At 42.5% G+C, this 17,030-nt stretch overlaps 1 protein-coding gene across 3 annotated transcripts in view; it reads left to right on the top strand.

Moving 5' to 3' along the window:
- FARSB (phenylalanyl-tRNA synthetase subunit beta) overlaps positions 1-9,143 on the top strand; it is a 73,827-nt gene extending 64,684 nt beyond the window's left edge. For 2 of the 3 annotated variants that reach the window (XM_027514588.1, XM_027514597.1), the window contains 2 exons: positions 1,432-1,559; positions 8,863-9,143. In XM_027514588.1, the coding sequence (XP_027370389.1) occupies positions 1,432-1,559; positions 8,863-8,967 (233 nt within the window). In that variant the 3' untranslated portion in view covers positions 8,968-9,143. The remainder of the gene's footprint in view (positions 1-1,431; positions 1,560-8,862) is intronic. The other variant, XM_027514595.1, reaches the window with a different exon arrangement.
- Positions 9,144-17,030: the final 7,887 nt, after the last annotated feature.

The raw sequence follows: 17,030 nt of genomic DNA, 5'->3' as shown, positions 1-17,030 counted from the left end.
CCCAGGTGATTTAGGACTTAATTCCTTTGTGCCAGTTTCTTCATCTGTAAAATGGGAATGATAATATCTGTCCTGTCTGTACCGGGCAGACTAAGAATTTGGGAAAACATTTTAGAATGGCTGATCACTCCCCAGAGTTCCCTCAGGGTAGATGTTAGATCTGCCCTTCAGAAAGTCATCTTTGGCTAAAAGTCACAGACTCAAGAAGGAACTGGGTTCTCAGCTTGACTGTTACCTGGCTGGCTGGTTTTCTTAACCTCTTTGGTATCCATTTTCTTATATCTGAGATAAAGCATGGACAGAATCACCGCCAGGGTCATTTCCAGTTTTAAGATCCTGCAGGAGTTTAAATGCGTCAGAAGTAGCTCCGCCATAGGGTCTAACGTAACAGTGCGCTTTCTTCCCCTTTTTAGATGGTGTTACTGTGGTGCTTCTTTATCCACTCAGATCATTCCAGCCTTGTGTCAGGAATCTGAAACTCACTCTTTAAGGAAGCCTGTCTTAGATGGGATTGTTTCTCACGTAGTGCCGTTCTCCTTGGAAAAGCTCTAGGTATCTAGCTCCGTATTATATTATGTTAATAATATTGCAGAGCATGTTGTTAGGTCCTAAGGCTAGCGGTTGTCGGCCTTTTATTTAAGTGTTGTTTTTTTATTTAATTTGAAACCAGAAGTTTGCACACATGAAATGGACAGCTTGACCAAAAGTTTGAAAACACTATTCATAGGCCCTCTGTGCCTCAGGCCACACACAGAGGCGCTCACTCTTGGGCCTATACTATTGCCTGCCTCGGGCAGGTCCACTAATCTTCTTGGGCTTTGCTTTTTCCATCTGTAACTTGCTTGTCCTTGGGGGCTTGGCCAGGGCTGCACTGGGACCAAGTCACTCCCTTTACTGGGGATGGAAGATGAGTCGAAAGTAGGGTACTTTGTTTTCACAATCTCATTATTCTCTTCTTTCTCTTCTAACATGCCCTACTTGTCAGCTGAAATTTAATTCTGAAACTACAGCACATCTGTCCTAATGGCATGCTTGAAGTTATGTTTATTCCATGTTGGCCAAAAGTCTCAATTGAAAAGTTAACTAATTGTGAAGTTATAGATACAGTCTCAAATACACAACATTTCCAGTCTTTCTTTAATTAGCATAGAATAGTCTCTTTATTGTTGTTTTTATTCTTTCACTATAACTGTGGAGAAAGTAATAAATTCTGCATATTTTGCTGTCCTTTAAAGGTTTTCATAAGATGAAAGAGTTGGAAAGACCCATTTTATTGACCCTGGAAAGCAGGATGATCTATACCTTTTATTTTTGAAGTTGTGATTCTGCATCTGTCCTATGAACATTTAAGAAATGTGAAAATTTGGGGGGAAATGATTTAAGTGCAAGACAGATACAGGATGAGCGCGTTATTTTACAATTGTTGTTCAGTCGCTCAGGTCATAAGTAAAAGACATGCGGGATTTGCTGCCAAGGATTCAGGAGCAGTTCGGGCACCCAGGCCAGGCAAACCTTCACAAAGACTGGGACGAGGTGCCAGCATGGAGCTGTCTCTCCAGGTCAGCTGCCTGCATTACCTGGCTTCTCTGTGCTCTGCTTTCCTCCTCCCTTGTGAGCCTCAGCAGTAAGCCTGTAACAGGGAAAAGAGTGAAACCTGACTCCATGTTGGATCTGTTTCTTTGACTTTGTTGTTGTTGTTCAGTCGCTCAGTCGTGTCTGACTCTGCGACCCCGTGGACTGCAGTGCGCCAGGCTTCCCTGTCCATCACAGTCTGCTGGAGTTTGCTCAAACTCATGTCCATTGAGTGGGTGATGCCATCCAACCATCTCATCCTCTGTCACCCCCTTCTCCTCCAGCCCCCAGTCTTTCCTTGGTGTGGATGAGAGAAACATAGCTAAGATTAGATTTTAAAATAGATTCTAAGAGTGGTGATCACTTTGTGATGTATAGAAATACTGAGTCACCATTCTGTGCACCCAGAACTAACACGGTGTTGTAGGTCAGTTACACCGTAATAAAAAAAGTAAATAAAACGACAGATATCAAAAGGCAATAGCCATGGAAATAAATTATAAATTTCCTTATACTAAGTAAAACTGGAAAATTTTGCAGTCACGATTCTAAATGTTTAGTCATAAAGTGATTGTGGTGATCTATTAAAAAAAGTGGTTCCTTGTTGAAGACATTTCTCCATTAGTTAGAAGCTAGGTAGTCTGGACTTTGCTGATTTCCTTTTTAAGCACAAAGCCTGACAGAACCCAGTCCTTATTAGCAGGGCAGATTTTGCCCTGTCCTGTTGATAGAATTACACTCATCTCACACATTAGCAAAGTAATACTCAAAATTCTCCCAAGCCAGGCTTCAGCAATACGTGAACCGTGAACTTCCAGATGTTCAAGCTGGTTTTAGAAAAGGCAGAGGACCCAGAGATCAAATTGCCAACATCCGTTGGATCACCAAAAAAGCAAGAGTTCCAGAAAAACATCTACTTCTGTTTTATTGGCTACGCCAAAGCCTTTGACTGTGTCAAGGCTGTATATTGTCACCCTGCTTACTTAACTTATATACAGAATACATCATGTGAAATGCCGGGCTGGATGAAGCAAAAGCTGGAATCAAGATTGTTGATTCTGGGAATCAACAATCTTGGGAATCAACTGGGAAAAACATCAATCAACTGGGAAAAACATCAATAACCTCAGATATGCAGACTACACCACCCTTATGGCAGAAAGTGAAGAAGAACTAAAAAGCCTCTTGATGAAAGCAAAAGAAGAGAGTGAAAAATTTGGCTTAAAACTCAACATTCAGAAAACTAAGATCATGGCATCCAGTCCCTTCACTTCATGGTAAATAGATGGGGCAACAATGGAAACAGTGACAGACTTTATTTTTAAAAAACACTTGCTCCTTAGAAGAAAAGCTATGACCAACCTAGACAGCATATTAAAAAGCAGACACATTACTTTGCCAACAAAGGTCCATCTAGTCAAAGCTATGGTTTTTCCAGTGGTCGTGTATGGATGTGAGAGTTGGACTATGAAGAAAGCTAAGCGCTGAAGAATTGATGCTTTTGAACTGTAGTGTTGGAGAAGACTCTTGAGAGTCCCTTGGACTGCAAGGAGACCCAACCAGTCAATCCTAAGGGAAAATCAGTCTTGAATATTCATTGGAAGGACTGATGCTGAAACTCCAATACTTTGGCCACTTGATGCTAAGAACTGACTAATTGGAAAAGACCCTGATGCTAGGAAAGATTGAAGGTGGGAGGAGAAAGGGACGACAGAGGATGAGATGGTTGGATGGCATCACCAACTCAATGAACATGAGTTTGAGTAAGCTCCGGGAGTTGGTGATGGACAGGGAAGCGTGGCGTGCTGCAGTCCTTTGGGTTGCAAAGAGTCAGACTCGACTGATGACTGAACTGAACTGATTGATAGAATGTCACTGTGAGCACAGGCTCCCTCTCTGAGCCCGTGCAGTGGGGGTAAGTGGGCCGGCTCCCTCTCTGAGCCCGTGCGGTGGGGGTAAGTGGGCCTGGCACTGCTCTCCTGTCCAGTTGCCTCTGACTTAAGGGTTAATGATGTCTGCAGGTGTGTTGGGATTAGCACTGTAAAGTTGTGTACGGGGCTTTTCTTTCTTTTGATCTTCAGAAAGGGATGAAAGATAGCCATTACACTCAAGGGATTAGGCCCCCTCTCTTTAAAGACTTTAGGTGCCATAAATATTTCACATCAGATGTAAGGTGAAGACTTCTGTGTGTCTGGGGAAAATGGGTGTTTTATATTACCAGTTGGAAATTATTTAGTCTCCACTTACAAATTAAATGGTCTTTGCAGAGAACTTTTCTTCCAATCTGGAGTATACTAAGATCTGAAAAAAAAGTGTGTGTTTATATCATGGTAGTTACAGCAGTTTTTCCTCCTGATGTTCCTAAACCTTTTCTTTTTATGAGTTAATGTCTTACCTGTATTGTGCCTTTCCCCCTTGGGTGCTCCCTCATTGCATTGAGGCACTCCAGAAAACAATAAAAAAAAACTACTGCTTCTAAAACTTTGAGAACCACAACCCTTAAGAACGATACCTTGCTCACATAAGTGTGTGGTCAGTTTCCTTAAGCCCTGTATTTTGTCTTCTTTTTTCCTTTAAATTATTTAGAAAAGGAAGGTGTGGTTGATGTGCTGGCAACATAGTAAGGCGTAGTAACTACCTTATGAAAAAGTGGGGGGAAACCAGGAAAAAGTCCTTTGTGGAAAATTATGATCAGAGCCCCATTCTGCTCTTGGCCCGTCACCGCGTCTGTCAGTTTCCCTCCAGAAATGGAACACTGGGTTTTCTTTTTTTTTTTCCTTTCGTGTGATTTCCTAGGCCGGGTTATTGGACCTCGGACTGGATAATTTTATATATATCTAGTTGTAGATTTAGGGACTTGGTAGATGGAAAGGATTTGGTTTGGGTGGGTGCTGGCCCGAGAGTCAGCCTGTTAGGTGATTTTTCCTTTCTCCTTCCTCCCACCCCATATTATTTACATAGTCAGATTTAAAACACTTTAGAACAGATTTAAAACACTTTCTCTCGGCTCAGTAGCTTACTCTATCTACATAACTTTGCATTTTGTGTTTGGGGCTTACGGATGGTTATTTTTATTAAAGCTCATGATAATAGCTTCTGTTACTTGCTGTGATGTGTATGATATACCAACATTCCTTCTCCGGTGTTCTTCACCCTCCTTTTAATTTTGTTCTTTTTGTTATGGAAAATTTGAATGATAAAGTACCAGATTGCTGGCAGTTACAATATGCGGGTGTGAACCTCAAAGCATATACTAGTAATGTGAAGAAAGGGAAAAGTAAAACTGTACAAGTAGGTGATTTTTAGAGATGGATTAAATAAAGTACCAAATGAATTAGTTGAAAACAATCGATGGCGGGCAGGGGGGTGGTGGGTGGGCAGTGGACGGGGGTGTTAAAGATTAAGGAAGTAAGAGCTTCATGCTTGATAACACCAAGGAGCTTTCAGATTAGGGATCTGCTCAGTTACCGCCTTAAGCTTCTGCTTCCGATGCTTCACACAATTACAGGAATAAACTCTATGCGTCAAGCTTATCCAAACTTCGGGCCTATAATATTACTCCAAAAGAAAGACGAGGGCAAAAAGAAACTGTGAAAGGTGTTTGGCAACGAGTAAGAGAGGGAGCTCACAAACTCTTTGAAGGTCAATTAGCCAGAAAATGTGCTAAAGACTGGGTGCTGTGCCGGATTACTGACCCAAGAATTCCCCCAAGGTCCTCACAGTGGTCCTGCCGTTTCAGCACAGGGAGACAATTACAGACCTGGAGGAGATGCTACAAAAGCTTTAATTAAGGGACTTACTTACACCCCACTAAGTTCTGGAAATTAAATTCTTGTTTGTGCTTAACTGACGTTTCTTTTGTCTGGGCTTCCACATGTATTTCAACAGAGAACACTTATTTTCCCCAAATCTGTTTTTCCGTTGGAAGCCATTTTGCTGTGATGGATACCATCAAAGCTGAGGGTTTAATCAGTATAAAGAACTGGGTAGAAAACTGGGCTGAGAGGCTTTTTGGCTGGAGAGGTTTTGGGCACAGGTTGAAAATTGTAGTATTTATGTACCTTGGTACAACAGTAAACCAGGAACTCTGGGCTTAAATGAATGATTAAAAGAAGGCAGTTTGTAGAATTCACGTTTCAGAATTCCCATTCACAAGGCAGCATGGTTTCCCTTGAATTTAACAACTGTATGATTCTAGACACAGTAGGCTTCTCTTTCTCCAGAAATAATTTTGTTTGCCGGTGAGATTAAAGGGGCCTCCGGCTATCATCCAGGTCTGATTTTTCATAAGCTTAGACCCATATTTAGGTTCCACTCAGATGTGATTTCTTTTACTTCTGGAAAGACCGATTCAGGTTGCCTGGGTTCTGGCTGGAGCGCACTGATGTGCTGAGCGCCCCTCCTGCTGATGAAGGGGGCGCGGGCATCTTTGAACTCGGTCCTAATTGCCTTAGCGGGGGCGTGTTCACTTTTTGTTGTTGTTAGTGAAGCACTTCTCTCTCTCATCCGGCCTTCTTTGAAGCCATTCAGTTCTGCCTGCAAAGTTTGGTTTGAACCATAAAGACTTTTTAAAAGCACTAAGAAATGCTTATGTTGTAGTAACTTGAAATTTTCTTTCAGTATGTCTGGTTCACATATAGCATCAGTCAGGTGGCACAGTGTCTCTCTGTACCCCTTACAAACTTGAAGGCACTTTTGTGTGCCTCTCAACTTATGTCTGGAGAAGAGAGACCTTCAGCCTTCCACTAACTTAACAGAGGCATCAATCAAAACATGTTAAGACTTTGTTAAACATGAAAAAGGGCAAGAAAAGTGAAAATTGTCATCACGCTTTAAAACGGTTTTCGGCACAGTGAAGTTATACAGAAACCCCACCATTGGGTTTAGTTTTTACGTGTGGATGGGCAGGGGAGGATCGGCATTGGATGAGAGGGTGGAGGATCCCCTTGGGAGCCCCTGCGCTGGGCAGCGGCTCCTCTGCAGGGAGGCCCCCTAACCCCAGGCAGTTGTGGAGGCTGAGACTTTTGACATTGGTGTCATTGACAATGTTCCCACACTTGGATATATTTGAAATAATGCATGATATGATTTTCCGTTCTTTTTGCCTTTCTTTGGAAAGGAGGAACATTCTCTTTGGTGATATGAATGTTTTTGTTTGATCAAGTTTTTAACCAGTTAGTGAGCTCCAGTAGAGTTCGGTGCCAACTTCTGGAGAGAGGGCCAGCTGGCGATGTCATGCTTGCTAGCTAAAGAAGAACGTCACTGAATTTTGCTTAAAAAAGTGCTGATTTGAAAAGTTGTTTTATGAACTAAAAATTCAAAGTTCTTATCTCTCTGGCTTTATTTTGCTAACATTGTAGAACCAGCACATCTGGCTTAGATTCTAAAATAGTTTGGTTTTATGCTTCAGTTAAAATAAATCCAATCAAATTGGAATTGGAAGACAGATAAAAAGGAAGGATTTTGGTACAGTGAGGATTCCTAAACATAACAAGGTTATCAGGAAAGTTCTTCAAAACTTCCTCTCTGAATGGCCTTTAAAAATAGGCTTTTTTAGATACTGTAGTTTATTCATATAGAATTCTATGTAAGGGTTGTAACTCTACAATTCTTGATTATACTGCTCACCACCAACACTTTTAAATACTTGTCATTTGAAGATGTATTTGGTGTGAGAGGGGGTGGTCTTGTCTTTTTTTTTGTTTGGTTGCATTGTATGGCATGTGGAATCTTAGTTTCCCAACCAGGAACTGAACCCATATCCCCTCTATTGGGAGCACTGATTCTTAACCACTGGACTGCCAGCAAAGTCAAACTTAAGTTTGTTTGGCCTGATTTTGTCTTTTAAGTTAGGTTTTTATTTTGACAGAATTAAAACATGCGATCTTTGTCAGATTTAACAGTGTTTGTATGTCACTAATACCATATACTATCAATGAGTATGCTTTCTGTATTATTTCGTGTGACCCCTCTCTCCAAGTGTGGATTAATGCACACAGCCAAACCATTATGAACTTCAAATGCAGTTCATTGAAATTCTTGCTTTTAATAGTAAAGCAAAATTACTTAGTTTGGGGAGATATGAGAAGCAGACCACCTTATATTTCAGCTGGGTTGCTTTGGGGTTCTTTAAGAATGATAGTTAAAAATGTTTTTCAGGAATGGAAACAAACATCCTTCCTTCCTAAGTCTCTAGCAGACTCTGACTTGATGCTAACTCCCCCCCACATACACGCCAATTCTGTGTTTCTTCATCGTCCTGACCTTGGAGCCATTAGCAGAGACTCTGTTTCGACTCTTTCATAAATAATGCACTCGCTCAGAAACGGCAGGCTGGAGGCTTGTGGCCCGGGGTTTTTATAGTTCATACGAGTAGACGTTTTGGTTGAGTCAGTGGGGAGCTGCGGACCTGATCCGTTTTCAAGCTGGTGGTGAGAGAAACGAGTCAGGCTTCGCTTTCCCTCAGCAGAGCATGGAGCGTTGCGGCATGACTGTGCGGGGGCCTGGGTGTCTGTCTGCTCGTCTTTTGGCTGTTTAAACCTTAAGAACTGTTTCTGGGTTAGTCAGCCATATCCATGTCATTGGCACCGGAATGAAGAGGGAACTTTCTACCTGTCTTGAGTAAATCAGGGGTCAGGCTAGCCCTGTGTTGGGGCTGGCCTTTGCCGCGGTTTACAGTAGATGTGCCAGAACTGCTCAGAAGGTTCTCTTGCCCACAGGAATGCGGGTCACATTCTGGTCCAAGGCCCGCGCCTGCCAAAGACAGCGCAGCTTGTGTTTCTCTGTGGAATGAGGTAGAAAAGAGTGCTGTTCCGAACAGGACGTGAATTCAGTGTAGACTCTGCATCCAGAAAGTGTTACTATGAAGAACCTGTTTCAGAACAGGTTCTTTGCAGGCACAGTGGGGGTTGGTCTTACATTTCATTTTCCCTTTGTCCTCTTTCAGAGCAGTTCCACGTCTGCACACATCCCCCTCCCCAAGTCTCCTCCCAGCTCCGCTCCTTCAGTCTCCTCCTCTTCATCCTGTCTGGACCACTGCAATAAAAACACAGGGTCCCCATTTTCAGGTTTGCCCCTAAACTTTTCCTTATAAGGGTGTCTTGAAGAAAATGCTTCTTTTTAAGAAGTACATTTTAAGAAGAAACCAGAAAGCGCAAGGGAGCACTCTGGTTTCATGGCCAGGAGTTTAAAGAACAGTTATTTTTTAAAGGCGACTAGCAAGCTTTCAGTGTTATGTCTATTGACATTTTTGCCTGGAGAAGCACTGATTCTCCTCTCCCTGTCTTGCAGGCCCTGTGTTCTTCCCTGGGCGATGTGCAGAGATCTTTGCCCGGGGCCAGAGCATCGGGAAGCTGGGGGTCCTTCATCCCGACGTTATCACCAAGTTCGAGCTGACTATGCCCTGCTCCTGCGTGGAAATCAACATTGAGCCGTTTTTGTGAAGATGAGTCTCTGCTGTGGGGTTGTCTCCCCCGAGGGTCTTTCTCTTCTCCTGGATGCCCTTTAGTCGTCCGCACAGGAAGTCCACTTGTGCATTGATGTTGAATAAAGTAGAAAGCAGTGTCTGGTTCCATGGGTGATACTACCATTCCCACATCCAGCCAGCTTGTACCACACACATGGGGTGTCTGTGTGAAGCTGCCTTGTCCCTGAAGGCCAGCGGGAGAGCCAGTCCAGAGAATCAGAAATGCTCCTCACATGTCAGAGCTTTCGCCATCGCCATCACTTCTGCAATCCAGGATCCTGCTGTTTGCCCTGAGGAAACGAGAGAGCTGATTAGAGCACACGTTTGAGGTTAACTCAGGATTTTTATTTTTTGACATTTGATGGGTGTTCATCATTGGGAAACAATAATATAACAGCATTTTTAGAAAACCTTTAAGAATCAGTGATGGTCTAGTAGTTACAGCCTTTGAAGTCATTTAAAGGAAAAATGCACACATATTCAAAATATTTGAGAGTGGATACTTGGAGACAGCTAGAAGAGTTTAAAGGGAGACACTGGCACCAGGGCCCTGTGAATGTTAAACAGTATAAAGCTTACTTTTGCCCTAGCCCCCACATTTTATTGTGGTCAGCGTTATAAAGTCATGGTTTTAAATACTCTGTAGAGCTACTAGTTTCTGTTGTATTTTATAGGGAGGTATTAGATCTCTCTTCTGAAGCTAAGCTTCTGCCAGTCTGTCTTGTCTTACCCCCTAACTTACTTTAATATTTTGATTTAGAATCCCCCAGTAAGTACCATGTATTTCAAAAGCTAGATGAAATGTTTGAAAAAAGTTCTTAATTATCACCAAGATGAGATATGAAACAAAATAAAATGTAAAACTCTAAAAGTCCCCGTAGAAATAGCTAACAAGGATAGACAGAAATTATGTTTATGGAGTTTTTGTGGCACCTGAGACTGAGACCATATTCCTACCTTGAATCAGGGCAGCAGTGTCCAACTTAGCAAGATTTAAGAACACACAGACTGTCATCGGTTCCTTCCCAATCCTGTTGTAAGCAGATCCTCACATTTCAGTAATGAAGTGAGGTACAACCATAAAAAATAATGCTTTTCAAAGGGTTTGTATCTAGCAAAAAATCTATAAAATTTCTTATAACTTGACAACCCAATTTTTAAAAATAGACAAGAGATTTGATCATACATTTTCCTAAAAAAGGTAAATAAGCACATGAGAAGATGTTTAACATCATCAGGGAAATGCAAATAAAAAAGAAACTAGTAATTGAAATGGCTAAAATTTCAAAAAAACTGACTGTAGCAAGTGTTGGTGTGACTGGAACAACTGGAACTGTCATGTGTGGCTGGTGGGAATGTATATGCAGCCACTTTGGAAAATAGCTTGGCAACGTGTTACATCATGAAACATACATCTGCCGTCTAGCCGTTCTACTCCTAGGCTTCAGTTCAGTTGCTCAGTCGTGTCCGACTTTGTGACCCCATGAATTGCAGCACACCAGGCCTCCCTGTCCATCACCAACTCCCAGAGTTCACCCAAACTCATGTCCATTGAGTCGGTGATGCCATCCAGCCATCTCATCCTCTGTCGTTCCCTTCTCCTCCTGCCCCCAATCTCTCCCAGCGTCAGAGTCTTTTCCAATGAGTCAACTCTTTGCATGAGGTGGCCAAAGTACTGGAGTTTCAGCTTTAGCATCATTCCTTCCAAAGAACACCCAGGACTGATCTCCTTCAGAATGGACTGGTTGGATCTCCTTGCAGTCCAAGGGACTCTCAAGAGTCTTCTCTAACACCACAGTTCAAAAGCATCAATTCTTCGGCACTCAGCCTTCTTCACAGTCCAACTCTCCCATCCATACATGACCACTGGAAAAACCATAGCCTTGACTAAACGGACCTTTGTTGGCAAAGTAATGTGTCTGCTTTTGAATATGCTGTCTAGGTTGGTCATAACTTTCCTTCCAAGGAGAAAGCGTCTTTTAATTTCATGGCTGCAGTCACCATTTGCAGTGATTTTGGAGCCCCCAAAAATAAAGTCTGACATTGGTTCCCCTGTTTCCCCATCTCTTTCCCATGAAGTGATGGGACCAGATGCCATGATCTTCGTTTTCTGAATGTTGAGCTTTAAGCCAAGTTTTTCACTCTCTTTCACTTTCATCAAGAGGCTTTTTAGTTCCTCTTCACTTTCTGCCATAAGGGTGGTGTCATCTGCATATCTGAGGTTATTGATATTTCTCCCAGCAATCTTGATTCCAGCTTGTGCTTCTTCCAGCCCAGCGTTTCTCATGATGTACTCTGCATAGAAGTTAAATAAGCAGGGTGACAATATACAGCCTTGACGTACTCCTTTTCCTACTCCTAGGCTTACTCATGGCTATACAGGGAGTTTTATGCAGCTGTTCACAGCAGTGTTATTCAGATGACTGGATACAAACAGATGAACGGATAAATAGAGTATATTTATACTATGGAATACATCACAGCCCCAAAATACATCACATTCCTTTTTTAAAGGAATGAACTACTGATACTCAAAACATGAATGAGTCTCTAAGCACTACATTAAGTGAAAGAAGCCAGACACAAGACTACATGTGATCGCATTTATATGAAGAGCTGGAAAAGTCAAAGGCAGATTGATTAGCTGGAGCCTGTGAAAGGGAAATTGACTGCAAAGAATTAAGAGTTAACTCTTTGGGGTGATTGGAATATCTGTACCTTAAATAAGGTGGTATTAGTAGTTAAGAAGTAATACCTCATTAAAGCTAGGAGACAAAAATTAGTGCAACTTTTGTATTTTGATGTGAACACCAGCAGATGTACGCTTAGGGTAGAAGAGCATGAATTTCAGAATCCGCATGTCTGCTTGTGATGGCTTACTGCTCTACCACGATTAGTGAGACATTCTTCCCCAGTTTCAAGTTCACTGATTGAAGTCAGGGTTTGTGAGTCAGGATAGCCATTGTTGAAGTGGGTGGAACCATTAATTCTGTTGGCAGCCACTGATACCTAACTGTGTATCCCAGCAGGAAAGGGAAACAATCAACTCCAGCCATAATGTGGTATTCCTGCCCTCTGAAGCAGGAGGCAGTAGAAGAAAAACAGTATTGGATACATTAGATGAAGAGCCTTCACTTACAAGTCGAGGCTCCACAGCAAGATGGTCTTATACTTGTGCCTGTGAGTGTTTCGAACTGGAACCAGAGCGGTCTGTGGGCACTGCCTGCCAGAAAGCTTTCACTGAAGAAGACACACCTGCCTAGTAAAAACTGGGGGCCCTCATATTAAAAGGGAAGTTAGATATAATTGATTCTTGTTTTAGCTTACAGATAATTTCTTCAGCCTGATTTTCCTGCATTATTCTAGTTTATTGAGTATTTTCACATGTGATTTTTATCTCAACGCATTAATTCTTTGGTTTAACAGTTGTAGGTGGGAGTTAGAATAGGGATTCTTCCTGACTTATAGGAAGAGAACAACATTCAGAGAGGTTAATAATGTGCCCAGAATTCACATGGCCGTAAGTGGATTTGTGACACCTGGTAAGAGGGACATGGCACCCACATCTGAGCGTTGTGTCTGTCATTTACCTATTTACCCAAATGTTTTTTCTTTAAACAAGTCTTGTTTTTTATATATAAAATACTAAAAGAGACAAAAAATTAATTTAAAAATGGTACCAAATAAGGCCATCCAAGTAAGGGTAAGCTAATTTACCCTTCCTCCTGTAATCCTCTACCTAATCACTGTTAACAATTTAGTTTATGTTGTTGCTGACATTTTCCTTAGTTTGGACAGTCAGACCCACGTACTTGTTCACAGTTCTGGGGTCATGCTCTGCTTACTGGTTTGCAGCAAGTTTTGGCTTCTACCTTCCAAAGTGTAATCTCATGACATTTCACTTAATATGCCCCATTTTTCCAGGCCAGTACCTTCCTTTAGACATACCTCATTCTTTTATATGATGCAAAAGTCTCTTGTGTGGATGTCCACAATCTGGTCAGCTATGCTTGTTGATGAATCTTCTGTTGTTTCCAACTCTGCAATAGTAAGCAGTGCTCCAGTTGACTTCCATATGCCTGCCCCCCACCCCGCTGCTCCTAAAACAACAGTCTTAGGGACCACGAGAAACCAGCCCTAAAGCACACAAGACTATAAACATCCACATTCGGTATTATCTTAGGTACCTGAATACCACATTGGCAAGGTGTAGAGCTAGCGAACTTCGGAAACCATGATGAGGAGTGTACCCAGAAGGGCCTTACCTCAAGGGTTCGGAGAACAACTCAAGACTAAATGTCACTCTGGTTCCACCTAAAAAATCTTAAAAACAAGACCCAGAAGAATCAAAACTATTTTCAAGGAATGAACTGTATCCTGAAACAAAGTTTAAGAATATGTATAGTCGGACAAGATACCCAGCACCCAAGAATCTCAACTTCACAGTATCTGGCATCCAATAAAAAATTATGAGGCAAGTGAAGTCACCAATACAATCAATAAGGAGGAAAGTGAATTTTAAGATTTAAAAGTGACATAGCTGATAATAGACAAAGATAACTCTCTTCCATATGTTTAAGAAGCCAGAGGAAAGACTAAACAGGTAGAGACATGGAAGATGGGTATTTTAAATTAATATCAGTGAAAAAACTATGAGATAAAATAGAAATACCCTGATGAAAATACTAATACCAATTGAATGGCAGTAGAATTGATTGACTGGCTTTGTAATAAATTTATGTTAAGCTGTGGTTTTATTCCCCCCACAACAAAAAGTCGTCTAGCCAAATATTTTTATTGGTACCTAGTTTAGATGATAAAATGATCTGGGTTTAGTGTGCTCTATGCAGTTTCTGTTCTCTCGGCATCATCCATCTAGTTCCCAGGAGACAGGCACTGTGGACTGGAAGCCCAGGAGGCTCTGCTCCTATTTAGGCTCACAGATGCAGGTTGATGGCATGACAACAGTACCAACTGTCACCCTACCCCACCCCCAACACATTAAAGCTGGCTTTGTGTGTGTTAAGGAGGCACTGACATTCTTTGAAACTCTCCAATGGGAAAGAATCTGGCTTGTGCTCCATCCAAGGGGACCCTGATGTCATAGCAAGAGAGCAGGACCAGCACGTGTGCTGAGTGGGTACAGGGGAGAAACGTCCCAGCTGAAACTCCAGCTACATCCTCGCTTGTCTTGCTGGCTTCTGCAAGCCATGTAGACAGGCGTGGAAAAGGAAAAGGGGGTTTGGCTTTGCATGGCTTTCCTTGTCTCGCAAGGCTCCAGTTTTAAGAACTTAACCTTCAAAAAAAAAAAAAAGAACTTAACCTTCTATTCATGGTCCACATTGAGCTCTCATTCTTCTTAACATGCATCCTGTATATAGTCGTCTGCACTGCAGGGGTGCCCCACTTGCAGAAAACAACGCATGTGTGCTGTATCCTAAAGAATCCATTAAGGAGCATGATGTTCAAGCTGGTTTTAGAAAAGGCAGAGGAATCAGAGATCAAATTGCCAACATCCCCTGGATCATGGAAAAAGCAAGAGTTCCAGAAAAACATCTATTTCTGCTTTATTGACTATGCCAAAGCCTTTGACTGTATGGATCACAATAAACTGGAAAATTCTGAAAGAGATGGGAATACCAGACCACCTGATCTGCCTCTTGAGAAATTTGTATACAGGTCAGGAAGCAACAGTTAGAACTGGACATGGAACAGACTGGTTCCAAATAGGAAAAGGAGTACGTCAAGGCTGTATATTGTCACCCTGTTTATTTAACTTATATGCAGAGTACATCATGAGAAACACTGGACTGGAAGAAACACAAGCTGGAATCAAGATTGCCGGGAGAAATATCAATAACCTCAGATATGCAGATGACACTACCCTTATGACAGAAAGTGAAGAGGAACTCAAAAGCCTCTTGATGAAGGTGAAAGTGGAGAGTAAAAAAGTTGGCTTAAAGCTCAACATTCAGAAAACGAAGATCATGGCATCCTCTCCCATCACTTCATGGGAAATAGATGGGGAAACAGTGGAAACAGTGTCTGACTTTCTTTTTCTGGGCTCCAAAATCACTACAGATGGTGACTGCAGCCATGAAATTAAAAGACACTTACTCCTTGGAAGGAAAATTATGACCAACCTAGATAGCATATTCAAAAGCAGAGACATTACTTTGCCAACAAAGGTTCGTCTAGTCAAGGCTATGGTTTTTCCTGTGGTCATGTATGGATGTGAGAGTTGGACTGTGAAGAAGGCTGAGCTCTGAAGAATTTATGCTTTTGAACTGTGGTGTTGGAGAAGACTCTTCAGAGTCCCTTGGACTGCAAGGAGATCCAACCAGTCCATTCTGAAGGAGATGAGCCCTGGGATTTCTTTGGAAGGAATGATGCTAAAGCTGAAACTCCAGTACTTTGGCCACCTCATGTGAAGAGTTGACTCATTGGAAAAGACTCTGATGCTGGGAGGGATTGGGGACAGCAGGAGAAGGGGACGACAGAGGATGAGATGGCTGGATGGCATCACTGACTCGATGGACATGAGTCTGAGTGAACTCTGGGAGTTGGTGATGGACAGGGAGGCCTGGTGTGCTGCAATTCATGGGGTCGCAAAGAGTCAGACATGACCGAGCTACTGATCTAATCTGATCTGCTGTTTACAGAAATGAGCTGCCATATGATTTTTAAGCAGCAAACTTCTTAGTGCACTTAAAATTCAAGTTTAAACAAACCAAACAGAGGCAGCTTTTACCAAAAGATCTATTTCCTAAAATAAGATATGTCTACCCTCATTCCACTTGATTCTGGTTAACCTCTTACTAGAGAACCAGGGCTTTATTTGTAATCATTTATTTCCACTTGGTGTGTGATAAGTCGCTTCAGTCGTGTTCAACTCTTTGTGACACTATGGACTGTAGCCCACCAGGCTCCTCTGTCCATGGATTCTCCAGGCAAGAATACTGAAGTGGGCTGCTACACCCTCCTCCAGGGCATCTTCCTAACCCTGGGATTGAACTCGTGTCTCTGAACATCCTCTGCATTTGTCAGACGGGTTCTTAACCACTAGTGCCACCTGGGAAGCCACTGGGTATGATTTGTAATCATTCAAGAACAACATGGGTTATTTACAGGTCCCTCAAAAAGACAGGATCATGACAAAATATTTAAAAATAAAGTTCCATGGGACTTAGCTCAAGGAACTGAGCAAAGACAGGCGGGAGGGACGCGTGGACACCAAGGACACAGATTCAGTCCCTTGCTGCTGTCACATCTGCCCAGAGATGAAGAAAGGATGTGGGAGCTAGAGGTTCACTGACAGCAGAGGGAAAGGCACCCTCTGCTGGGGTGAATATTTGAGTGAAGAGACTGAAATCACCTGTAGATGTCACCTCCTCTGGATTATCCCATGTGGAGGCAAGGAAAAGGAGTAAGGCGCTTCTTAGGCTCCCTTCCTATTCTCGTGATCGGGTTCTGCCCCATCAAAGCCTCTTGCTCACTGTTTATCCCAGCCGTTTATCCCAGCCCTACCATTACTGTTAACTCCCACACACATGCACACCACCACGGGTGTGGTCTGGCTCTTCCTTGTAAGAGCTGGAGGTGTAGGGGAAGTGTCTCTCGCAAGCTGTGCCCTCACCCTAGAGCATCATCTTGTACCTACTTTGCATCACGTCTCCATGCAAACTCCATCTGTTCTTTAAGCCTGGCTCACACATTACCTCCCCTATGAGCCTCTGTTGAGTCACAGAACTCAATTCCCACTGGGAGCTTATCTTTATCCTACAGCCTTAACAACTTTGGATCTTGGTTTGTAATTTTCTGAGCCCGAGTCTTCTCTCTGCAGAGACCTCCATTTGGCAGATGAGGTCTCATCTAGTCTCACATGCCCATGGGAAGCAGCAAATTAGGTATTATGAAATAACATGGTGTTCAAGGTACAAACCGGATCCTAACTTAGCCTTGCAAATAAGAGTGTCAGCTTTAAATACCATTT

This window comes from Bos indicus x Bos taurus, chromosome 2 (assembly GCF_003369695.1).
Source record: "Bos indicus x Bos taurus breed Angus x Brahman F1 hybrid chromosome 2, Bos_hybrid_MaternalHap_v2.0, whole genome shotgun sequence".
In the NCBI taxonomy this organism is placed as follows: domain Eukaryota; kingdom Metazoa; phylum Chordata; class Mammalia; order Artiodactyla; family Bovidae; genus Bos; species Bos indicus x Bos taurus.
Note: the sequence above shows the minus strand (reverse complement) of the source record. Positions and strands in the feature narration are given on the sequence as shown.